General features: G+C 43.3%; 2 protein-coding genes across 14 annotated transcripts in view; one reads left to right on the top strand and one right to left on the bottom strand.

Moving 5' to 3' along the window:
* The first annotated feature begins 4026 nt into the window (after window positions 1–4026).
* RPE (ribulose-5-phosphate-3-epimerase) lies at window positions 4027–11984 on the top strand. 5 transcript variants are annotated; one of them, XR_004241429.1, is made up of 7 exons: window positions 4046–4180; window positions 4311–4390; window positions 4470–4609; window positions 5202–5336; window positions 5495–5581; window positions 6002–6541; window positions 11380–11984. XR_004241429.1 is itself a non-coding variant. In XM_032115364.1 (6 exons), exons 3-6 carry the CDS (start codon window positions 4472–4474, stop codon window positions 6122–6124), a joined length of 483 nt encoding a protein of 160 aa, XP_031971255.1. In that variant the 5' UTR covers window positions 4027–4169; window positions 4311–4390; window positions 4470–4471; the 3' UTR covers window positions 6125–6866. The 5 variants fall into 5 exon arrangements, 3 of the variants coding, with proteins under 3 accessions (XP_031971255.1, XP_031971254.1, XP_031971252.1); XR_004241428.1 differs by lacking the exon at window positions 11380–11984 and adding an exon at window positions 8258–10833; XM_032115364.1 differs by lacking the exon at window positions 11380–11984 and having other exon boundaries at window positions 4027–4169; window positions 6002–6866.
* The window catches only part of KANSL1L (KAT8 regulatory NSL complex subunit 1 like), a 67389-nt gene continuing 52873 nt past the window's right edge, over window positions 11496–26011 (bottom strand). For 7 of the 9 annotated variants that reach the window (XM_032115355.1, XM_032115357.1, XM_032115358.1 and 4 more), the window contains 9 exons: window positions 25065–25175; window positions 24552–24686; window positions 22082–22206; window positions 21071–21195; window positions 20201–20255; window positions 14575–14687; window positions 12923–13076; window positions 12031–12333; window positions 11496–11937 (listed from right to left, as the gene is read on the bottom strand). In XM_032115355.1, coding sequence (XP_031971246.1) covers window positions 12085–12333; window positions 12923–13076; window positions 14575–14687; window positions 20201–20255; window positions 21071–21195; window positions 22082–22206; window positions 24552–24686; window positions 25065–25175 — 1067 coding nt within the window. In that variant the 3' untranslated portion in view covers window positions 11496–11937; window positions 12031–12084. Of the gene's footprint in view, window positions 11938–12030; window positions 12334–12922; window positions 13077–14574; window positions 14688–20200; window positions 20256–21070; window positions 21196–22081; window positions 22207–22294; window positions 23385–24551; window positions 24687–25064; window positions 25176–26011 lie in introns of those variants that run through there. The other 2 variants (XM_032115353.1, XM_032115360.1) reach the window with 2 other exon arrangements.

Raw genomic sequence — 26011 nt, 5'->3', positions numbered from 1 at the left:
CACCTTCCACTAGACCAGGTTGCTCCAAGCCCCATCCAGCCTGGCCTTGAACACTTCCAGGGATGGGGCATCCACAGCTTCTCTGGGAAAGCTTTTCTAGTGCCTCACTATCCTCACAGTAAAGAATTTTTTCCTAATATCTAATCTAAGCCTACACTCAGTTTGAAGACATATGCTAAAAAAGATGAAATGAGAAAGTGTTAATGACTCAAATCAGATAACCTTTCTGATCATTGTTGTAAATTTGATTCACCAGCAAAAATATATAATTGTTAAGGTATAATTTTAAGGTATTTATAATCTGCAAGTGCCTAGTTCTTTATGGTAAAATGTGTATCTGAATGAGAAAATACTTTATAGACCTTCCTCTCCTTTTTTTGCCCCTCTCCCTCCTGCTTTCTCTGAGCCTGACCACCAGCTCTCCTCAACTGCAGAGTGAGGCACTCTCTGCTGAGAAGGAGAAGGAAAAAGAGGAGGGCTTGGAGTCCTGGCCAACAACAGCACAGAGCACCCCACCCACCCAGCTCTCTGACACCGAGGACTACACTGGCCTCGAGACCACCAGCTTGCTGCAGCATGGGGACACTGTCCTGCACATCAGTGAGGACAACGGGATGGAAAATCCTTTGCTGGCCACTCACTTCAGCTTCACACATGTGGAGCTCGGGGAGACAGATGTCGATCTAGATGAATCTCATGTTTAACTCTTGGGGAAGTTCAGTAGTGGGAAGAGGAAGGAAACGCGTACCTTTCCTTAGAGTTCCCTGCTAAATAGTAACTAATTAAAACAAGAGCACTTTATGACCCAAAAGCAGGAAATAGCTATCAGCCAGTTGCTCTATATAGACTGGCAAATTTCTGTTTGTGAGATCTGTTTCAGTTCAGGACAGGACCACAGGAACCGAGAATTTGTACAGAATTCTCAGGAGAGGGGTGTGTAGGCAAACGTGGTCCCTAGAGCCCTTATCTGACAGCCATCTACTGTGATCAGCAGCCTCACTGGGTAATGGACTGTTGGACTGTGCGAGACAGAGAACTCTCTTCTGAGACTGTGCCCAAGATTTAATTTTGTAGTGTTTTGGAGAGGACAGCTATGTAGCTGAATCCAAGGCTCTTAAACCTTGAAAACAGTGAAAACACTGACAGAAAGTACCAAGCTAAAGCTTGATTTTCTCAAGCCTGGGACCATTGTTTCTAACTTGCAGAGCAATGATAAGCACCATAAAGCAAGTAGACTTTTTTTTTTTTTGGCACTGCTGACTTCAGTTGAGTTTACTTTTGTATGTTAGCTCCATTCCACTCTGTAAAATACTGCTCTTGTGCTACAGAAATATTTGCTCTGTAAAACTAAATACAGTAAGCAGGAATGCATGTGCTATGCACAGACACAGATGGGCAGGGGCTGAGTGGTCTGCAGGTGGTACAAATAGCCCACACTGTCCTGCTTTAATGTACTGAGCTATTCATCTCCGCAGCTTAAAAAAACCCCTGAGAAACCACATCCGGAATGGGTGGACCCAAGCAACTGCTCCACTGATGTCATTGGATGCACTTAGAGGGATTTAAAATAAATATTTATATATGGTATTTTTGTGTTCCTATATATATAAATACATATGTACACTGTAAACAAAAGATGGATATTGCAGGGCAGAAACTTGATGAAATCTATTTTTGGCATGCTGAGATTGTATTTAAAAGCTTCCATTTTATGTATATAATGTTCATGGCTGCAAGTATTAGATAAATGTATGTAACACAGAAGGTGAAGGTCCCTGGAGAGGGATCAGCTGAAGTCACAGCTGAGTTACAGGTTTTGCTGCAGCGTCATGGAATTACACTGAAATGGGAATTTAGCCATTAGCTGCTGATGGGCAAACTGCAAAACAGCTGTGAAACCATGAAATCATCAGCAATGCCCAAAGATACCCTTGGGAATCACACACTGCCTTTTTTGGCTCATGTTAGACTAACTGGAGTTCATAATTGTGTCCTTATTGTGCAGAGGAAGGTGTTTTGGATCATCCTGAAAGTATCTAAAATGCACTAATTACTACTATGGCTCCTGAGGGATTGCAGTTTGGACACACACATCATAAACCAGCCTTACTAAGGAGGGAAATTATATCCTTCTAGCCATCTCCAAAGAAAGGACTCCTCACTGGCTCTGAAATAGCTGAAGTACTACCCTATGAACAGCTGCCTTGCTGCTGTAGTGCAGCACACAGGTTTTCCTAGGGCTTTGACAATTAACCACACACCTGACAGCAGGTTTCAGCCTGCGAAGCCCATGGAGCCTTAGGCTGCACTGCCTGGCATTTGCCAAATGCTCACATTTGACAGGAGCTGTGCACACCTGTCTGGGCAGGGAACTCACTCACGTTAAACCTCTGAAGAGAGCAAAGGCCATCTTTCTCCCAGGTGCTGAGCATGTTCTGCTACCATGCTGTTGGTGAGAGATGGAGAATCTCAGCATATCTTGGGAAAAAGCAGGCCTGAAAAGGCAACTATTTTTATAGTACACCACCTATAGCCCCCACATATATGGGGCTATATAATGTACAGGTGGTGCTCTAATGCAGCTCCAAAGGGTACCTGGTCTTGTATGACGGGTGTTCAGGTGGAGGTGACAGTGTCCCCATGGATATCCTGGATGACAAACTGTTTCCTCTGCTGACCAAAACATGCTGTACTGCTTCTTATCTCCTTAGTGCACTGGAGCCTGTGCCAGCTACCTGTATGATGCTGCTTTAGATTAGCTCCTAGCTCAGATGTCACTCCAAGAATTGCTAAATTCCAGATGTTAAGTTTTATTATTAACACTGATGCACAAATGAGAAAAAACCCCACAGCTTCATTTTCATGTCCCAAGGTAGGCTTGGTCACTGGCAGTCTGAGGGGCAGGAAAGCCTCAGACATGAGCTGAGTAAACAGCTGGGACACAACACATACAGAATTCATGGTGCAGTTTATAGTGACCTTTTCTGCTGAAAATGAGGAAGCATCTTCCTTAATGAAAAGTAGAGGCCTTCCCACAGTACTCTACTCTAGAGATGACAAAATAACTTGATTTACTTCATTTAATTCAGTGTATATAATAACTTTCAAGTTTCCACTGTCACAGCTGAATCCACAATAGAAAGCCATAGCAAGGACCAAAATGCCTCTTTTTAATGTCTACCCTACTAGAAATCAATGCATCTTATAAATGATGTAATCTGTAATTTAGTTTTATCCAGGTGGCTGGGCAGCTGGCTTTGGTTCTGTGGGATGATTGCTGAGAAATGGCACAGACAAGTCAGCCCATCAGCCTAACTTCCCATGTGTTTGTTCTACTGTAGTACCAGTTGCATTTAATGCCGTCCTGATGAGTGGCATACAAAGTACTTTAGCTGGTCTGTGCTTTCCTCCAGTATCTCTGTACCAGAACTGGTGTATTTCTGCTGTGGAGACAAACGATGCTGCTTTACATAGTGTTAGACGCCTTAAGTGCATGTCGTGTTCAGCAACGTCCGGCTGTGCCCGTCTTGTCCATGTGTCAGTCAGTCACGTTGACTCAGCATTTTATGCAAACGTTGTGCCGGGGATTAAATACAAAGGAACGACGGCAAAGGACAGAGTTCTTCTGTGTTTGAATCTCTTGTGTAACACGGTCGGTCTCTTGGGCTCCGAAGGACTTCGATGTGTGGTTTTGTTCTGGGATACCGACAGCGCTTGTTAGAAGTTTACCCATCTGCTCCCAGGCCTGGCGTGGGGGGTGCCGCGGGAACGGGCTGTGGCAGTGGCTCTACCCGGCGTGAGGCTGGAGCTGTTCTTTGGGGGGGACAAAATACACTTCGTTGGAAACTTAAGATCACTTACAGAAGAGTTATTACTATTATAACTATTATTTCCTCCAGTTTGGGCCCGAGGGCACGGGCAGGCCAGCGCTGCCGGAGCCGTTTGTGCTGCGTCAGCGCAGGCGGAGCAGCGGCCCCAAGATGGCGAGGGCACCGCCCTGGCCCTCCCACTGCCCGGCCGGCCCTCCCTCTGTCCCAGCAGGAGCCGCGGCGGCAGCGATGGCGTCGGGTTGTCGGATCGGTCCTTCCATCCTTAATAGCGACCTGGCGGCGCTGGGCGCTGAGTGCAGCCGCATGCTGGACTGCGGGGCCGACTACCTGCACCTGGATGTAATGGACGGGTAACGCCGGGGGCGGGCGGGAGCGGCCGGGCCGGGGGCGCGGGGGGCGGCCGGAACGGCCTGCCTCTCCCCTCCCGGCCGGCCCGGGGTGTAACCTGCGGGCGGGTGCGTCTCTCTCTTCGGCCTCAAGACACTTCGTCCCGAACATCACCTTTGGCCACCCCGTCGTGGAGTGCCTGCGCAAGCGGCTGGGCCAGGAGCCCTTCTTCGGTAAGGGCCGGGGGCTGCGGGGCACTGCCCCTCCGGCAGCGGAACTCAGCCCCACTGCCCGCTCGCTCTCCTCTTCCAGACATGCACATGATGGTGGCCACGCCAGAGCAGTGGGTGAAGCCCATGGCAGTCGCTGGAGCAAACCAGTACACTTTCCATCTAGAAGCGACGGGCAATCCCGGGGCACTGATAAAGGACATTCGGGAGAATGGGATGAAGGTGAGGGGAGTACACACTGTGCCCTGCTTAACTAACAACTGCCTTGCTGGCAGGTTCTCTGTGGTGACCACTGACAGGACCCGAGGGAGCGACCTGTTAACTGTGTCAGGGGAGGTTTGGGCAAGATATAAGGAAAAGGTTCTTCCCCCAGAGGGTGGTTGGGCACTGGACAGGCTCCCCAGGGAATGGTCACGCCCCAAGGCTGCCAGAGCTCCAGGAACGTTTTGACACCGCTGTCACGTACAGGGTGGGATTGGTGGGATGTCTGTGCAAGGCCGGGGAGTTGGCCTTGATGTGCCTTGTAGGTCCCTTCCAACTCAAGATATTTTGATTCCACGATTTTATGAAAAACTCATTGTTTCCACTTCAGGTGGTCAGGGATTGGCATATGCAGCCCTAACACACTGTGCATGAAGTTAGTCTTCAATTTTAGTGAAGAAAATCTGGAATTTTTAAATAAAGAGGCCTGTTCTTCCTGCCATTGCACAGACATGTAATTATTTTCTTAGGAATCCACACTGAGCTCAGGCCAGTCTTGCCCTGAGGTGCATGAATCCTAAGGTGCACTTGGATTTGGCTTCCCTTCCTGCAGGTTGGCTTGGCCATCAAGCCTGGCACTACAGTTGAACACTTGGCACCTTGGGCCAATCAGATAGACATGGCTTTGGTGATGACAGTAGAACCTGGGTTCGGAGGACAGAAATTTATGGAAGACATGATGCCAAAGGTAAACTATGTTTCTCTTTCATTATTTATTGAGCTAAAAGCTAATTAACAGTAGGGAGTATAGTGGTGAAGTAGATAAACCTTGTCTAGATCTGTAAGAAGCTGTAGGGTGGCAGCTCATGTGGATCTCAGTGCCTGCCTTTTTATCTGGTTCCTCAGGTTCAGTGGCTGAGGACACAGTTTCCCTCCTTGGATATAGAAGTGGATGGAGGAGTTGGGCCTGACACCATCCATAAGTGTGCAGAGGTAAGAGGTTGCAACAGAGCAGCATTCTCAGTCACTGTGCTGAGAGACTTATCAACACCCAGAAAATAAAGCTTAGGAGAAATTTCTAGTTTTCAGAGGAAACTGTAAAACACATTTAATATCAAAATCTGTTTGAGATCTAATCTTTTTTAATAGTGGCTATTGTAGCCTGCCCTAAGATAGAGAACTTTGTTTCTTTTATGTTGGTGTAAATAGAAGCAATGTGATGAAGAAATTACGTATTTGGGGAAGAGCTGTGTTTTCTGAACTTGACTTGGGATTGTAGTTAGAGGTGTGTCATGTGTGTCCCACTTGTTTGCACACCAGCCCAGAATTCACAACCACCTCCAGTGTTTTACAAGCAAGCTGTAGGCAGTGGCTCTGTTCCGTGTGACTAAGCGGGTGTTTGATGTCTTCCAGGCAGGTGCCAATATGATTGTGTCTGGCAGTGCTATTATGAAGAGCGCAGACCCGAGGTCTGTGATCAACCTCCTCAGGAATGTGTGTTCAGAAGCAGCCCAGAAACGCAGTCTGGATCGATGAGACCTGCCCAAGCCGTGTTCCAGAAGGCTCTGGGCACGCAGGAGAACCCTTTTCTCCTGCATAAGGGAGGGCTGGATGAACACCAACTACAGAAACTTCTTGCTGCTGAACAGAGGAATCATTCCTTCACTGCAATGAAGCAAGCAGCAGTGGGAAACATTCTTGCTGTCTTTCAGTGGTTTGAACCTGTCTCTTGATTTTGTGGAGGCTAATTTTGTGGCACAACCTCCAACAGTGCTGACTGGATTGAACTACAGTCAGTTTGTTGCTTGCTAGAAGAGTGTAGCATCGCCACAAGAACCTCTCTTGTGGAAGACTCTTAATCAAACTGCCTTCTGCTGCCTGTATTTGTCATTTGATCTGTGCATTCCTACAAAACTTTTCCACTACTGCATTAAACACCCCTTCCTTGGTGTGGTAAGTTCTTTTAAGCTGACTGTCACAAATGAGTGGCTTTGGGAGTAAGTTCGAGGAAAATGCAGCTTAAGAGGGCTAAAAAAAAATCCCAGTGATGGTAGAAGTGTTCCTGTCCTTTGTCTCTACTGCATTGGAAGTATTTGGCCTACAAAAGTCAAGCATCAAATCAGTCAGTGCAGCATCTTTACCAGATCACAAAGTGGGGAATATCTTCTCATTTACCTTTCAAACAGCCAGTTAAGACAGCTGTGTCTGAAATTCCTGGAAGTGATGGAATTCCTCAGAAGAATGTTGCTTTAATATTCTTCAGATAACAAAACCTTAATCTTGCCTCTCAGTCTCCTTGGTGTGTACGTATGTCTGAGTAAGTGATTAAGATGGTAACATACAGAAATGGTATCTGCTGAAGAGATACGTAGGTTGAAATACCTGGAGATGGGTCTGTAAAACAGCTTGTGGAACCAAATAGTTATGAGTCCTTCAATTTGCTGTGTCCGCAGGCCTGGCCTGTTTGGGCATGTGAAAGGTGAGTTACAATGCACTAGAGAAGACCAAGCAGGCTATTATTAGGTCTCCCATGGCTACAATTAGGATTGTTGACTCTTTAATATTTCATGGTATTCTGTGTGGTATTTTTCCTTTTAAGTTGCAATTACAGAAGGGTTGCAAACAGTCTGCTGCCCTGGGGGGCCAGGCCAGGAGGCTCAGCAGCTGCAGCTAGGCAGGTGTCACCTGGCAGCTGCTGAGGCAGTGCTAGAGCTGGTGCAGCCCTTCTGAGCCTGGGACCTGTGAGGTGCCCCAGAGTGAGAGCCACTGCCCTTGCTAAGCAGGAGGAGCTAAGGCTATTTCAGACACTAGACAAGTGTCTGAAATGGCTGAACTGCCACTTTTTTCTGCATGGTTAATTGTGGTTTAGGTGAACAAACGTTGCTTCCTGTTTCCACTTGCAACGCCATTTGGGAACTAGCAAAAGAAAAATGGAGTTGTCTGGACCTGTTGTACTGAGAGATACTTCAGAAGAGGTTTGCCAAAGCAAGCTTGGCCATGAAAGGCTATAGTCCCAAGAGCTGTTGGGTGTGTGTTAGAGTAGCTTATCCATGCTTCTGGAAAGAACCAGCATAGAGTTTAATGTATGCATGGACAAACAGTCACAGCTCTGGTAGCTAAAATGCAGGCTGGACAGCCACCAGCTGCTACAAAAATGGTAGTTCAGGATGTGGAGTCTGGCTTTTCATGCTGTTGAAAGTAGTAGGACAACAGCTCTAGTATACTAACTTCCTGCAGTTGAGTGTAAGCTGGATTGAGAGGGTAATCAAACTATTTCTACTTTTTTCCTAATTAATTTGGGGGCAACAGCCAAGTTGTGCTAGTTAATTGATGGTACTAGGCTTTGTGGAACCATACGGTATTTTCTCTGTTCATAGGTTGTAGTCATTTTGTAATTGTTTTAGAGATGGTAAATTTGCACCTGCATTGACTCTTGGGTTAGGAGTCGTGTGGGCGAGATGTTACACCCACAAAGTAAAATTTCTTAATTGCTTCCTTCTGTCTGAATCCCACCAATGTGGGTTTATGCAAGTGACTCCTGCTGCAGCAGCTTTTACACATCTAAGGTCAAATCTGCTAGTGACCATGTCCATGAAATCACAGTAATGAATGATTCTTGTTCTTTAATGCTTAATACTGTTTCAATTTGTCACCTCTATACATTTACAGAGTGATCTGTTTGGGGGCTGTTGTCCTGCTCAGTAACAAGCCCTGAGTCGCAGGATTGGAACTGAGTGCTGACACGAAAACCCAGAGAGCTACTTGCATGGTCTCCCCGGGGCTGAATAAACCCCAGGTCCATTAGATGCTGCAATCCTCTGATACGGTTTCAGCAACAAGGGAGAGCACAGCCTGTGGTATTGAGGCACGTGGTCTAGAGAGGTCCAGAGTGATCTGACAGCACAGGTCTGTCTGAAGTGGAAAACGGGATGAAAACAACAGAACCAAGTCATGCTGGGCTTGCACATGTGCTGCACAGAGTGGTACAGCCCACAGCCCTGAGCGAGGTAAAACACTACAGGAGACACACACAGAGCTTAGTTTTAGTAGGGTTTAAAGATTCTTATTTCTACTTACATTCCATTAAGGTCCTGGATGCAGAGATGAAGCATTTTAAATCCTCACAGCAGCAGGAAGCAGAACATAAGAGGTGTTTAAAAAAATGCCTTGATTGAACATGGTAAATAAAGTACATGGGAAATGGCTTTGTGCAGCTGCAAACACTCACTTTCATGCGTGGGGGGGCCTTTCTGCATTATGTTTTAACTTGGTATTTCAGAGTCTTTGTAATACCTTCAGCCACAGCAGTAGGAGCAGCACTAACAGCTGTTCCACATCTTAACAGCCAAAGAGAGGTTGGGTTTTGTTGGGAGTTTTATTCTTTTTAAAACTTTGAAAAGGAAAGAAAATAAGTAGGGGATTCTGCACATTTTATGGCTTCAAGGATGAGCCTGGCCCTCAGCCCATTCCCACAACAGGTATAGCTTCCTCATTACGCCAGCATTCATGCAAAACTGAACTGTATGGAGGTGGGAGCCCAGCTGTGCCAGGACATGGGCTGCAGGCAGTAAACCAGAGTACCAGTGCTGATTCCAGCTGCATGCAGTATAGGGAGAAATGAAAGGAGACGGCTGGTCCTGGAGTCAAGTTGAGTTCAGCAAGTTTTAGCAAGTTTTCTAACCCTGTCCCTGTACTGAAATGGGGCTGTTGAAAAATCAGGTGCCTCCCTGTCTGGAGCCAAGACACAGAGTGGAGACAGAGAAGGCAGGGCACAAGTCTGCAGCTTCTTGAGAAGCATCTCACTTGCCATGTGCCCACGGCACTGCCCACCCGGCCCTGCCAGATGGAGGGATGCTGGAGGCAGGCAGGTGATGGGGGAAATGCTGCCTGTTCCTGGCCCCGCTTCCCACTGGATTCTGCCTGCCACACGCACATATCCTGCTCAACTGATGGCAGAGCCCTGTGCACCACCACTGCATGTAACAGCCCTGTGCTGGCACCGTGGGAGGAGGAACAGCTCTGGCACGGTGCTCCAGCAGCCACAGTCTGCTGTCACAGGCCTAGCCAGCTGAGAAGCAGCTGTTGGAGAAACGATTTCTGCCAGAGGTGGACTGGGGTAATGACAAAACAGATGTTTTGCTTCTGTCTTGTGCCTGTTCAGCCTAACTACCCTTTTTATTGCTGTCTCATGAAGCAATAACAAGTTCCCACAAGGGCTGGCAAGAACATACAAGAGAGGACACAGCAACCACGGTTCCCCTTGCTTGGGCCACTATCCGCCTCTACAGCCCCTGTAATGGGCAAGGTACCCAGCAGCTGCTTTAGCCCACACCAGGGCTGACCTCACAGCCACACGACGATTTGGCACCGCGGCTGGGACCTGAACTGCAGTGCAGCGATGCTCTGCAGTTTCCCAGGCTAACCAAACTGGGATAACCCAGCTCCTACGACACAGGGGGTCTTTGGCCTCCTTTTTAACACCCTTCTGTTTGCACCCTCCAGTAAAGAAAAACCCTCCCGTAAACTGGATTGTATTTCCATTTCCTGGCAGCACTCTCAGGACATGGAAGGCAGCTGGCCTGGCTGGCTGGTTTACTTAGTCTGTCCCCTCTCCTGAAGTGCAAGAATTCTTCCCTCTGCCCCAGGTGTCAGACAACAAAGGAAGCCCATACCTTACAACAAAGCTGGGTGAGAGCTGGTCAGATCAGGCTTCCTAGGGAGTAGATAAGGGTATGGAAAAGACTTGCAAAACATCTGAGACATGAACCTTTCAGACACTGTTTCCTGGAAGCAGATGCACATGCAGGGCAAGAGAGAGGGCAACACACTGCTCTGTACGGAGGCACTGAGGGGGCCCTTGGCCTCACAGCATCAGTGGAGCATCAGTACCACAGCAAAAGTGCAGTGGGTTTGTAGGCCAAGCAGGGTTCTGTGCCAAGAGGAAGTATTGCTGCTACTTCTTCACTTCTAAAAAGCCATCAAATTCAGACTATATACAACATATATAGAAATAACTTTTAATTAAAAAAACAACCTTGCATCAGAGATTGTATCAGACATTGAGGCAAGATTCAAGTTTAAGACAAACCAGTGTTAAAAAAGTATTTTAAAAAATAATCAGAATGTGCAATAAACTACAATGTAGCAATAGGTCGTAGTGTTGAAACTTTACTGAACTGTTTTCATATGGCCTGTGTGTATTTCCTGTCATTTTGACCAAAAAAATAAATTGACACTAAAGCTGGGTCATCTGTCCAGTGCCATTCCAGATATTACACATGGAAGAAAACTGCACAAAAAACAGAGACTCCTATTTAAATTGCCTTCAACTGTCCTACACAGAGAAACTGCCTGTTGATGGATTATACGTACATTCAATGTTTAATCTCTGTTAATACCTCTTGGGATTGCAGATACATTCCAAGCTATGCTATTAGGTGCAAGTTTAAACAACTTGCTTTTGTTTTCTCACTGTGAATACACTGGGAAATGAAAAATCTATCCAGAATCACAATGGAAAGCTTTGGGGCTTTTTTTTTTTATTGCTCTTCAAGACATCAGTCATCTTTTCCTTTCCAGCTAGTCACCAAATGTTGGCATACTTACTAGACTCTTACAAGGCACTGTACAGAAATTGGAACAAGACTTTAACATATTAAAGCAAAGTATTATGAGCCTCATTAGCTACCCAAGGACTAAGGAAGTAAGATGAGCCAAAGCACAGTATTCCATGGGGTGTGTCACTGATACGACTTGACCCCTTCTTTCTTCATGTCTCTCCCTCCCCACAGGCCCGAAGCAGAGACACTGCTTTCCAGGTGTGAGATACATTGACTATGGCAATGCAGCGGGCTACTTCTACCTTATTGCTTGAGGACATCAATATGAAACATGCCCTGGCACTACTGAGAGCCGACTACACAACTTAAGCTAGATGCGAGGCTTCCAGATCCCCTGGTTTGAACTGCTGGTTCTCACCTACCCTTACCTTACACATGCAGTTAGGTTTTTGCCCCATGGTCATGCCACACAAGAAAATAATCTGAAGCTATCGCTTATCCCCACTATTTTCAAGTAGTTTTTCTGTGTTCAGCTGAAGTTGTTGGATAAGGTAGGCAGCATCTCCTGGTGCACCAGAGTCCACTTGAACCAGATATGCATTTGAAAACAAACAAACAGAAAAGGATGATTATTGACAAATGTGGCAATATGACAACAGAAAGTGAATGGTGCCAGCGATTTATGTGCTCCCACTCCCAACACTGGCAATATTAGATTTCCAGCTTGAAATAATTACTTTCTCTTGGGGTTCAGGAAGAAGAAAGTGTTGTCTTTGGGATTTATCCTGCCTGTTACAAAGCAAGAAAGAAAATATATTATATGCAGCTAACATAAAGGTTTTGAATTGTGCTGTCATATGCTGTGTAAACGAGAAATTTTACCTTACACTTCTCTCCACCTTAATTGGCTTTCTTAATGAACCACATTATTCCCTGTCACCTTTGTTTTCTTGTACTGTTGCTTCCCAGGCAAATGCTTTTGCAGTCTTCTGACTCCTGGGTAGATTGTTTTCTTGGTGGATAGCCATTGTCTGGCAAAGCAGTGGGTGTGCCTGGAGTGCAGGGAGAGTCACTGGGGAAAGCTGCAGTTGACACTTCAGTCTGATTTGTTACTTGATCTTGGCACAGTAAAGCTTCTACCTCTTCATCTTTTAGTGGAAAGACTCGAAGTTCCCACAGCCCAGACTGAAAGGAAGAGTAGGAGTGAGGTGGAAAAGGGTATAGAGGATAAAAAGGGATTTCAGTTGAGTCTGAACTGATTAACTCTGTACAGAATCATCTCCTATCAAGTAACAAACAAGTGTCTTTCTTTACAGTGTTTGCAGGGCTCTTCAGATAAAGAATAACACTGCTAGGCACCAAGATGTAAGCTGGCTGCATAAGGTTTTGAACTAATAATAGACCCACTCTTGAACAGGCAAGAAACTCTTTTCCACAATGCCCAACCATCAGGATATCTGACCCCCTAACGACCAGGCCTGTCTGGAACCTTGGCCAACACCCCTGAAAAAACCCCAGCCTGAACCCAGTCCTTCCATACTCACCTCAAAAACATGTGCCATGTGTACTGAGCAATGAAACTTTTACCTGTTGACAGATCTGGCATTAATTTACAAAGCACAGCAATATAGTTCTAAACAGGAGTACTACGTTCAGTGCACATTAACTAAGATGACAGCCTGAGATTCTGATCAGTGAGACAGGAGAGTATCTTCAGATTTCTTTGTTGGCACTGAAGAACTGACCAGACCTGGAAGCTATTGGAAGCACCCACCTTCTCTTCCTGGCTCTCCCTGCAGAGTGGTGCCATCCCTGAACATACAGAGCTGTGCGCTTCCAAAGCTGGGACAGGAGCAGGGTCAGCAGCGCAATGGTCTTTCTGCACCGAGTCCTGGCTGTGTCGACCATCAGCATTTTTGCTGTAAGATCTAGTGCAGAATTAGAAATGAGTTTTAAGAGCTACTCCCTGCCCTTTCACATTGCCATGAGCAGTTCACATTTTCTTTTCAGATGTTCAGTTTCTTCATACACGCTGCCTCCATTCTGCTTGTTTAAACCAAAAAAGCAGAGGAAAACTGGTGTGATTCTTGACAACCTTGTTGGCTGGAGCCAAAGCAAAGCACTATGTGGAGGAACTAAGTGGATAAAAACGGGTGGGACAGGCACACTCTGGCTGCAGACAGCTAGTAACTGGTCCCACTCCTGCATCTTGCTCCACAGGCTCACCAGAACTGTGATTTTGAACAAGAGGAATCAGTGAGCCACAGGCTGTTCCACTCGGGAGAGCAGCATCACCCACTGGAGCCAGTGGGGGGGGTCCAAACTGCACTGTCAGCACTGTGCCAGTGCAACTTGAGACACAAGTCCTTGGGCTCTCCCTTATCACTTCTGCTCTGGACTCAAGTCCAAAGCACTCAAAAATGTAGTAAGATTAAAAATTTTGACCTACTTCTAATAGAAATTTAAACTAGATATGAAATAGTGGCATGCATCTGAAATGCCAGGTGGAAGCTTGACCTTGCTCATGTCAATGAGCAGTTTACTTCTGAATTCAAGCAGCACTAAGATTTTACCAAGGAGTTCACAGTTTCAAAATTAAGGCACATACAGAACTTTTTACTTTTCAGTGCACTTTCTGAAGTTGTGAGGTTTATGTTCAAAATTGCTTAACAGAATTCCTCAATATGGCTTAGCTCTAGTTTTATCCTGCATTAAAAAAAGCTATCTTTGACTATTTATTCCTAGTGTCATGGTTCACTTTCAGCCAAGAGTAGACACAAGCATATGATAAATAGCAGAAAAAGTTATCCCAACATTTATAGGCTGCTTTTTGTCCTGGCAGATTGTGAAGTGATTTATGGGAATCATTGTCTCAGGGCCAAACTGCAAATGCAGCTTTATGACATTTGTTCTGATATACACTACTTTTTGCAAGACTTTTAGTGGTTCTGTTTAAATCTGATGAGTTCTGCACCAGATGGCAAGCCTGTGAGAATGAACACAATGACTTTCTAAGTGTAAGGCCCCTGGCACAGCCCAGAACCCTTCAGTAACACATCTTTGAACACTGTGGAGTTTCATCTGAGTCAGGCGAGGGAAGAGGGACTCATGATACACTGGGTGGCTAAAGTCATAGTAACTGGGAGTGGCACAGTCTAGCAGAGCTCTGTGTTCAGTGAGGGAGGAAGGTATTTGTTTAGTTATGCCAGGTCACTAACATGCCCAATTTCTGTTAGTATGCATGCCTCAGCACTGCCTTCCCTTTCCAGCCACTAAGTCAAACATACCTGGTACTGTCCCTGATGAGTTAATTAATGAATGGTGCCCTCATTTTCAAACTTCTCTGTGGCAGCATTTCTGACATTGCTGTACTACAGCCCACACCAGGTTCAATAGGAAGGCTCTTATCAAAGCCAATACACCTGCCTGCTGTTCCTCCTGGGCCAGCGGCTCTGCTCCCAGAGTGACCACCTCGCACGCTCTCTTTCTTCGTACTTTGTGTGACGCAAGGAAAAAGCTTTGTCTGACAGGTCTTCTATCTGTAACAAGACACAGGGAGAGCTGTGCTGTCATGAGCATCACTAAAAACAACACCAGCCAGTATTCTATATAATTCTGCAAAGGTCTATTCAACAAACAAGAAGAGGCAACACAATGCATGCTTGCACTACAAAGGCACACTTACATGCATTCAGTTTACGAGAGCTCTGGTGTATGGAATGCTGTCACATTAGCTTTATTTCTTTACATGTCTGTGGTTGCTCTGAATGCATATAGAAATTACACACTTTCCATGCAACTAACACATTTTTCTCTATGGTGAGAGGCAGAAAATTAAGAGGACAGGTATTCATTTGCAAATCAAGGCAGTGTTAGAAGTACATAATAAAGACAGGCAAAAATTCCAACAGTTTCCAGAGATTGCTTTAGGAGGAGGCTGGGCGGCAGCAGGATTTGCCAGGTGCTCTTTAAGCACTGAGAAATAGGTTTGAGATCACCAAGGACTTTGATAACTCCACAGAGAGGAAGTCGGCGAACCTGAGGTGCCACATTCCTGCTGCGAAACCAAGCAGAAAATGGCTTCTGCTTTGAAGAGACTATTTCTTACCCATGACCCCCAGTACAGCTTAAACCAGCCTTAATGCAAGTACTTTACCTGCTCATAGTAAAACAAGAGCCAGCTTTTTAGGTAAAAGATGTAACTATTGCACCCGACCTTCCCTGTGAAAGTACCATCTGTGTTTCTCCAACGGCAACACACCAGGAAGTTTGTTCCTTAGCCAGGGCTGGCCAAGGAGCACTTTGCCACCCCTCCCCCTCACTCCCCGATGGCAGGGGAAGCTCTTGGCTGGACCCCTCCAGTACAGCTCACAGTTGTTTCAAAGTGCTCCAAACCATTCAAAGTTCACCTAAAAAAGCTGAGGTTGGCAGGAGCATTTGAGTGCTGCAGCCATGGACTTTATGCCAGCTAGTCCTAACTCAAAAGCTGAGAAATTCTTGGAAAGAACAATTCCTGATCACAGGAGCTGTGAAGATGCACTGCCAGATCAGTCCTAGATAAGAATCGTGCTAATAATTGGAGGGTCATGGAAAATAAACTGCATTTCTTTTTCTAAAGCAAAATCCTCAGTGGTGTTGTACATGTAACACCATTAATCATCCAATTGAGCCTACAAAATAGAGAACCAAATGCACGGTCCTCACTGCAGTGCCAGTTAGTGCCATCAAGACACTGGCACTGCTCCACTTTGTCATGTTTCTGTGGAAGCCATCCCTGTATTAAGTCTCTTAGCACCAAGGTGGTTCAGAGTCATTGGCAAAAAGTACAATGGCAAAGTATCCCAACCAATCAATATGATCCCAAAGGCTTCATTTTGGTTGGAATCAGACACAAGACCTATTTGTAGAACTGTGGCTGCCCAGGTCCTCCTCAGCCCAGCACTCAACAAGAGCCGTCAGACAAACAGGCTGCTTTGTTTGCTCATCTCATCACTCCTTGCTGAAGGCTCCTTCATTGCTTTTATTTATTTATGTTAAACACAAACCACTTTGTTAGCTGCTGGTTTCCTTTCATGCAAGTGAACTTAATGGGCTTCCTCCTCTCTCTCAAATTCACCAGCTCTGTCACTTGGAGAGCATCCAAATGGGGCTACATCTCAGTTCACATTTTGTCTTTCCAAGGTCAATGATGTATAGCATGAAAGTGAGAATTTTATGAACTACAAAAGTGTTATTCCCTTGGGGAAAATTCAGGATTTTTCTGTGCTCAGACTTCCTTTAGAGTAGAAACAAAAGATAATTAAAAAAAAAAAACTTAAGAATTTTAAAATGCTTTTCTTAGCAAATTGCCAAAACTTACCATGCTGGGAAGAAATTTCATTTTTAACAAGCTGCCATTCAAAAATCAAAGTCCACATTCCTCTCCAAGTGAAGAGTTTTGAAAAATACAGAAATAAGCCTCGTTTGTTTTCCATAGCTGGTGATGGCAGATTTAACCACTTGTTTATTTAAAATGAGTTTACCCTATTCTTTTGAACACTAAATTTTCTTATTTAAAAATTATTCTCTGTTCTATGGATAAAAATTTCATGTTGTCAGATAAAAGGTCTCTCTTCTTGGTTCAGTACAGCCTCTGCCCCTCCCCAGCTTTGTAATGCTTTATGTATTTCCTCTAACAGCTTTAGGTTAATTTAAAGTTCTGTAACGGGAGAAATTTGGTGATTTTTCCTCACTAAGGTTAGTTTGAAAAAGGACAAAGGAAGTGTCATTCCTCAGTGGATGGATCTGGCAGTGATGTTGAGAGAAAAGACTATGGGGAAGGCCTGTTTGTGAGGCATGTCTAATGATTTCACCCAAAGAAAAATAAGCTCTGGATCCCCCCATGAAACTACAATACACTGTGCATTAATGTTGAATAGCACCAGGAATATTTCTGAAAGGTTCTCAAAACAACAAAATCTGTGTTTCACTCTTTGGCTCCACAGGAAACTCTGAGTCATAGGCCATGAAAACACTTATACAAAACTAATTGCACAAGGAATTACTCCAAAGAACTTGTCATTACTAAAACAACTACAAAATAAACTCAAATGTTACAACTGTGCCTTTCCAGAAACTTTAACCTGGACAAAACAAATCAAAACAACACAGGAAAACCTGTGCCACACCCTCCCATGCCTTAAAGCAGTAAGACTGCAAATTCATACACGCAAACCAGGAAACTCAAATGTTCTATTTTCAGAAAGTATTTTTAGAGCAAGTAATAGAGCAGACATTGATAGTAGATTAACTTTTGCATTGCCAATTTTGTTCTTATAGGGCAAAATTTCCAGAAACAAAAATGCACCCACAAAAGGTAAGCTTTTTGTTCTTAAAGAAACAATGAATATGCCTGACTCCCAGCAAGTGCTGAGATTCCATCCTTGAAGTGCGGCTCATGTGGAACATGACGAACTGGGGACCTCACATTTTTTTGTAACTTAGTAAATGTTGGGTGCAGGTCTATTGCATGGATACGGGTTGTTGCATTGAAAGCCTCTAAATGAAGACAGAAGAAGAAGAAGACAAGGAAGACAAAGAAGACGAAGGCGATGAAGAAGAAGGCAATGAAGAAGATGATGATGAAGACGACGATGAAGAAGACGACAAAAAAGAAGACAAAGAAGAAGACGAAGAAGAAGAAGGAGGAGGAGGAGGAGGAAGAGGTTATCCAGTGGCCGAAATTCCTGACTACTGCTTGACACAAGGACAACTCTGAAGTTTTAAATTTAGCTATGCAGAAGATAGAGAAGTAAAGAAACGATTATGTAGTACCACAAAAAAATTTTTGAAGTTGTGTCATTTCCAACACCACCATAGGCTGCTATGCAGTGAAATAAAGAGCATTTTATATAAAAGCAGAAAGTATATTTTGCCTTCCCTTGTGTTAGATGAATGACCTACTGAAGCTTGCTTTGACTTTAGCACATGGAGTGATTTCAAGAGTGTCTGCATGAGTGCAGAAAATGCCAACAGGTGATGGTGCTGTTTCCTCATGTCTTTTTACTCAGTAGCAAATGTAACTCGGCTCAAAGCTAAAGGAAGTTGAAGAATTATGATCAATCACCTTTTCTCAGTACTCTGAAAAACATCCAAACTAATTAACATGATCCCAAAAGAAAGGGGGAAATTGGTAAAGGATAATTTACACAAACAAGATCTTTAGCATTTTTCTCTTGTCCAGTATCTCTCCTCCTCATTCTACCCAGCAGCTGATAGATGATACAGAAGCAGTGGGCCACAGCGGGAGGCAAAGCTGCTGCATTGTTAAGTTATTTCCTGGCCAGAGGATGAATCACACAGGATTGAGTCATGCCAAACAGAAATGTACTGGGAGGGCTACTAATTCAGACATTAGGCCATGAGCTTCAGAGAGAGACCTTGAAGTCCCTTCAGCAGAATACATTAAAAGCACGAGACAAGTCATCTTTATGGGATCTGAAATCTAAACAAGAAATCCACTGAGTCCAAGCAAGCAAGTCTTGAAGCCCTGAATGCAAATCACTTGAAATTCTTCACTCCCCCCCAGATACCAGGACAAAGAGAGCAATGAACAGTAGATGCTCAAGGGGCAGTGTGCCATTGCTACCTTTATTAGTTGTTCTCCAAATGGTTTAATTAAATATCCTTGCAGGAGAGTTCTCCTGTGTGTGGAATTTGACCTTCTTGTTAAAAGGAAGAACAGGCATGTTTCCTGCTAGCTGGGATGGTACTAACCCAGAAGCCGGTGGGTGGAAGTGACATAAATTTGACCACAGATTTCACAAGAATTTCTCAATTACATTGGAAAAGGCAGGGACAGAGTAAGCTTTTCTCTTCCTTCCAGCCCAAGAGTATGCTGCCAAGTAAGTGCAACTACACCAGGTAAGGCACTGAGACCATGATGCTCTCCTAAAGGAAAGGTTCTGGAGCAGGTAGCTACAGACCTAGTAAACCTCTGAGGAAGCTTGTGCTTTTGTGGAGAGTATATTTTCTACCCCAAAGGAGTGACATAATGATTTGTTTATTGAGTTTAATGTAACCTTCTGCACTGCTACCTAAATGGCATCTTTTTCTGCTGCTATGGCAACTAAACTCCTGCTGTGGAAGTTCTCTCAAACAGCAGCTCAAGAACAGCTATTGTGGATAAAGGCAGGAATACAAGTCCTACAGTTACAATTGGTGATAGTGGCAGAGACTGGAGGGAGATTAGAGATGTCCAAAGGACACCTGAGAGATTTCTGGAAAAGTAGCCGCAAAAAGATTGAAGGACAGAAAATCAGCCTGGAGACCAGACCTGCTGATATATTCACCCTGAGGTTAGGAAATGCCTCAAACCCCTGATTAGGGGAGAAAGGGACCCCCAGCTGCGAAGTCCATGGACATTCCCTGAAGAAAAAGGTAGATTCTTATGTCTGGAGGAAGCAAAAGTAGCCCATGATGTGCAAATGTAGCTCAACAGGCAGGCAGGAAATGCTGAAGGTTATGTTGTTCCTGACAATGCAGAAAAGTTTGCTCCCAACAGGAGGGTTGCAGGAAAACAAATACTGAAAAGGAAACTGAGGAAACTTGCTGGACCCACAGGCAAGATGCCTAATTACCACTTGAAGAGCAACATGCCATAGGAACTGGCCATGGAAGGAGAGGATGAGAGGGAAGGACAGCACTGCACCTGCACTGTAGCAGGTGGCCCCAGAAGACAGTCACACTGGAAGAGGCAGTATTACAGCGCTCAGGAGCACGGTGGCAGAGCCTGACCCAAGGGACCCTTTGGGAGTGCTGACTGCGCAGCAGCAAGGGACAGAAGAGCCAGGCAAACAATGAACCAGGAATATTAATGGTATACTTGCATTTCTATCTTCCACTGTATGGATAAGACACATTTTCACAATCTGATACTTAATACTTTATTTTTGAAACTTGAAATTTACTGGGACTTGTATCAAGTCAGTGATTTCAGAAAGTATGTACCAATTACCCCAATTATATATTGTATCTTAAATAAACCTTGTGGTTTAATTAAAATACAGCCTACCTCTTCTTCATCTGTTTGCGATTTTTCTAAAGGTTGAAGTTTAACAACTCTCCAGCTAGAAATAAGACAAGGAAAATAAAATTAAGTTTAAGGTGCGGATAACAGATGGCTGAAATTTGTATTCTTCTTTCCCAACTTGGTATCTAACCTTTCCTTTTCCTAACACAGTCTTTAAGATATCCAATACAGTTGTAATAGTATTTTTCAACTTAAAAGACAATTAAAAAGCAAATACGTATTATGGATTTAAAGAACAGAACAAGTATATTTAGCACTTCAGGCAATGTGCTACTAAGACACTGAAGTAAGCAGAGGAGACCAATTACCCTGCTTTTGAGATCTAAAGATGTTCTCTTTCTAAAACAAAGGAAAAAAAGGTCTATAGAATAATGGATTAAAGGCCTACACTGTATGAAAAGAAATAAACCTATTCTACTGCATCAGAATGGCTAAATTTTTAGAAAATATGCTAAATCCATTTCTGTTTAATTCACTGAAAATAGTTCACTACTTTCTTATGAATACACAAAAAAATACAGCAATCTCCAAACAACCATTCACAGCTTGTCAGCCTGATGTCATACTAAAGGCCCTAACTACAATTAAGATTATATAAATCCACTTCTATTTTTAGCCAGTCTGTGCATCTGCCACACCCCTGTGTATTTCAGACTATTTATCCTGTGCTATCAGCTATCCAGTGTTCCCATCACTTCAGTCACATGAGCTGAAGTGCACAGATAAAAACCCAAGTGCATGAAAGATCATCTTAATATTATAACATTTTCTAACTCCGTCTTAATTATATTCTTAGTTAACGTTCTCATGTTCATTTTCATGTCTTTGCAATTAAGGAGGTTGTGAACAAACCTTGGAGTAAGGATTTCTTTGTACTGTAGTTTCTCCAACTTTGATGGTGCTACCAGCGACATGGGAATAACAATGTTGTCTATATCATAGGAGCTCTCACTTCTCAACCTCCTCCTGGAGTTGTGCTGAATAATAGAATCAACACAAGAGAACATCAGCTCAAATCATAGGAAATACATGCTAGCAGAGAAACATTAGAACTTCACATGGAGAAACCCTGAAATTTAGAACAGTCTGTTTCCATTAAAGTAATAATTTATCTGTTCTTTGATGATGGTTGACTCAAGGGAATAAAGGAGTGTGTGTTGTCTGAACTATGTGGAATGCACATTTAAACTCGACTCTGCATTAAAACATGACAACTTATAGAGCACCAGTATACCACCAGGCCTAGCAAAACCACGGGACCTAAATCTGAATATTGTTGTGAATTTTGCATGAATTCCAGTAAAAGAGTGTGTTTTTGCAGGGACTTCACTGAGCCAGAGTTCTGCTGCTCCTCAGCAAATCTATATACCGGGGACTTTGCCTGTATTTTTGCTCAAAGAGTTTAAAATCGCAAACTGAGACGTAACAAATTCTGTGACTCTATTTATATGTATTTTATATATAAAATGAGGCCATTTTCTATAGCTGCACCAACAGAAAGGGCCATAAGAGCCCTAGAATTGTGTACATAAACTGTTCCCAGTCTAAAACTGGGAACATAAATCATGGTGTATTTAGTGAAATTTGGGGAAAAATAAAAAAAGAAAGGCAAAATGCCAATAAATCAAACTTACACTCCAGTTATATGATCTGAAAAATTCTTTTACAGCAAGTATCTGTTTTAGAAACACCACATACTCAATCTGGAATCAATTAGTTAATGTAATCCACTTAATTCACTGTAAAAATGCTCTGCATTGTCATGTGACACTGAATCAGATGTAAAAGATATGTGGCTTTGGATTAATTTGCACAACTCTGTGTTGGTATTTCAGTTGAGACAGTGACACATTTTTGATTTACCTGTGATGAAGTGCTATGAGTGGGCCGAGACATGGCACTGACACTGCTCGTGGAAGCAAAACTGTTGTGGGACTCAGGCTCTGCATGGTGGAAGGAGAATGTCTCAAACTGAGTGCTACTTTCACCTGTCATAAAAAATAGCAATAAACAAGACATACCAGCTGTTGGCTATTAGACTGCAGATACTTTTCCATACAGTTATAGTAGTCATTTCTAGAAGCCCACAGTGAGCCACTTACCATTTACTGGATACTAAAAAAGCCATCTAAATGAACACTTGCTATTCATCCTGTCATTGTTGTTCCACAAAACTCATCCCTCTTATTCTACGAAGGATTTCTTCTCATGGAATCAGCTTCATATGAGCAAATCCTGACTCTTTTTCAGGAGCTGTCATAGACTAACAACACAGCAACTGCCATCTGACTTAGATGCCCCCTGTTCCCCAGCAGCACTTCTCTAGTTGGGGTGCATCTCACAAGTTTTCCCTATTTCTTCCTTAATAAATGATAATTCTGGCAACAAGAGTAACAAACAAAATCAGTTTAGATCTCCAAACCAATAGCGGTTTCTTCTGATTCACTGCTCCAGACAAATTGTAATTCCTGTTTACTCCCATTCAGTTCCAGCATAAGCAACATTTAGGGGGATTCAGAATTTAACCACTTGTTCTGCTTTCCTTCTGTATCTTAATTTCCAGTAAGAAAGGAGAACTCAGACTTAATATACCAACAAACAAAAAGAATGAGTGTATTCCAACATGGAAAAAGAGGTAAGACTGATCCTAAAGACTGTATTGCAGGCTGGGTCAAGGTCATGAACTCCCGTCTCCCTGACAACACAGCTTTTGTTTTCGGCCTTGTTCATGAGGCTGACCTTCTTCACGGTTAAATTCTCCTAGACAGAGCCCAAATTAGGAATAAATATGTAGTACTACACCCATAGGACTAATAAGCTAGAACTTGTGCTCCTACTCATGAATGCACCACAGAACAGTTTTCTGGCATTGGGAGACTATGATCCTCATGATAAAAGACTACTTTTTTGGTTCCATTTATAAAAAAACTGAATACTATTGTCAGAAGACTAATGGTAACTTCAAAAAGTTTATAGCAAGACGTTTTCTCTCTTACTAGTGCTCCCAAGTAATTCCAGTTGTTGATCTCAGTGTTCATGACTACACTTACAGAAACTGAGAAACACTGTGTCAGCATCCACATCTTGGGGACCAGCAAGTGGTCAGGGGAGCGGGTGGCACGGAAAACAGGATCACTGGTGGTGAAAGGGGATAGGGCACAGCACCCTGTTGGAGACAGGCACAGAGTGTAAGAGAAGCCTGTACAGCAAAGGCAGGGCTGTACCGCACAAGGGGAAGGATTCAAAGGACAACCCTCATCTAAATCCAAGGCAGTTTTCAGTGCGCCCCCGAACAGCTTTTATTCTGTCCTAAAACTTTCTAATTAATTGGGTGGTCTTGGTTTGGGATTGTGGGTTTTGGGGTTTGTTTTAATCCTAGATCATAATTTTTTATTAATTAATCTCTGCAGTAATTCCTGTATCTTCACCTCTAGTGAAAGATTACACTATCAGTTTTGCCTGGATATGCACCAGCAGTTTATTTTTCCACAATGTTAACTGATCATTTATACCTTTTAATTCTTTCCTAAGAGAAATTTTAAACTGATATGGTTTCCCCTCTTTCTCAGTAACTTATTTTCTTCAAATGTCTTGTGAAGAATTTTTCCAAAGGTTTTCCACAAGTTACATAAATGAATCTGTAACAGAATCTGTCAGGCTTTACATTCTAACAGCCTGGAGAGGTAAGATGCCATTTATCTTTGCAGTGGTAAGCTAAATTTTTTATCCTTACATTATCACATTATTCTACAGAATTTCAGGGCCCTTCCTATTAATTTACCAAGTGCTGAAGTAGAGGCTTAAAATAGAAAGGCAACAAGGGTAAAAACACAGTAATAACTGGCTATCCTCAAGTCCTCTTAACAGTCTGGAAGGGATCCAGAACCACAAATGACAGTACACAATGAATTAAATATAGTGGACCAAAGATGCCACAAATAGTAAATGTTTCATTGGGCATATGATTTAACAGGTAACTCTGTAATTCAGTCTATTTCACTGACTACTGTAAAAAAAACCCTTTCGTATTAAGAATGACACCCAGTATTAGAAGAACACAGCTGGACTGCTGAGCAGTTTCCTTTAAGAGTACTCCAAAAATAAAATACAAGAAGCTTGTCTCATTCTGTATGTACATTTATGAAGAAAGATGATTACTATGCTTTAAAATAGCAAATTATTTTCATGATGTTCTAAGTCCATTTCTTCCTAAGTTTCGTAACAGTATCCTTTTTGGAGATAACTTAAAATTAATTCTCAGAGCCCAGTGGTATTCATACAGTACATATTTTAAAAGATGTAGTGCCCTCTTACAATACTGTTTTTCTCTTACCTACTGCTGTCTCACTTAGATGCCTTTTCTTTCTTCCTTCTGACAGCTGGTCAGGTGTTCCTAACACCAACTGAGATTTGGAATTAGACAAACAGCCACTGCTCCATTGTTTGACAGAAACATGTGGATTTTGGTCTATAACAGAAAAAGCACATATCAAGTTGAGAAATTACTTTTCGTCGGTACAATTTACAGAAAATCCCAACTGCTGAACTATTTATAATGTAAAAACCCCCAAACTTCTGATAGGAATCCAAATAGTAACAGGACTGCAGTCAGGCACCTGGTCCAAACTCCCCCCATTTGTAGTGTCCTCCTACAGCTCTGGTGGGATCACCTCAGTGCAATAAAGGAGAACCTGACACTGTGGTCTGAGAAGAGACTCCTCTTCCACCTAAAGCTACCTTCTCCGATAACCTGCTTTGTGACAAGTTTATAAACTTCACAGCAGAAAATACTGACAAATGAATGAAAAACGGCCTTGCAAATACTAAAATATTTTGCTTTACATACCATTGTCAGCAGATACTTTAAACTCCCCTCCCAAAGATGAGGTATCAGCAGGTTCTCCTTTGATGTCATCCTTCCTTAATAATGTTTCAAAGTATATGTGAAGAGGAATATCTAATCAAAAAAACAGAAATCCAAAGGAATAAGGTCTCTATTAGAAAGATGGCAACCTCTGAGCCAATGAATTATGCAACATCACTAGAGGTCTAGGCACTGATTCACCCAACACATTCAATATAATCTGTGAGCAATATTGCTAAGGACTGAACCACACTCTGGAGGATGCTGAGTGAGAGTAAGACTCGGGTCTTCCCTCTTGACCAGCTCCTGAACAAAACCCAGCACGGCAAAGAGCAAACAGTGCACTTTTCCTGTAATGTGAAGAGGCTTCAGGTCAGCCTTTTGGGTTCAATTAATGCTTTTGGAAATTGTTACTGCTGGGAGCCTATAGGTATTTTTAAGGTACATTCCTTCTCTGTCTCCCTGGAAAAGTCTACAGCAGGGCGTCAGAGTTCTAATGCAGAATTAGCCTGCAAAACATTTCAAGTGAAGGAATTTACCCCCTGTTGTAAGGCAGGAAGGCTTTTAAGAAAAAAAACCATCTCTCTCTGAACAGCCTTTCTGGAAAAAAAATTACAAGAATGAAGAGAAATTTAGTTGAAAAAAGTGTCAATGTAAGAAGTAGGCTTGACAGCTAGTACATTCAGAATGAGGACTGTGGGCAGGGCCCAAGGGTGGGCATTAAACTACATATATTTATACACAGTCTTAGCCTCATGTGCCTTCAGGACGTGCCAGGACAAAAACTTGCAACATATTTTGCTAAATAAAAAGAACAATTTTTTTCTATTTTATATGGATCTAACTTGATTGTTTTGTCACAACACCTCAAGGTTTTTGCTGTGTTTCCTACTCTACTTCCAAGTAAAACAAAGAAGGTCTGAAATCTG

Source organism: Corvus moneduloides, chromosome 7 (genome assembly GCF_009650955.1).
Source record: "Corvus moneduloides isolate bCorMon1 chromosome 7, bCorMon1.pri, whole genome shotgun sequence".
Taxonomy (NCBI): Eukaryota; Metazoa; Chordata; class Aves; order Passeriformes; family Corvidae; genus Corvus; species Corvus moneduloides.
Note: the sequence above shows the minus strand (reverse complement) of the source record. Positions and strands in the feature narration are given on the sequence as shown.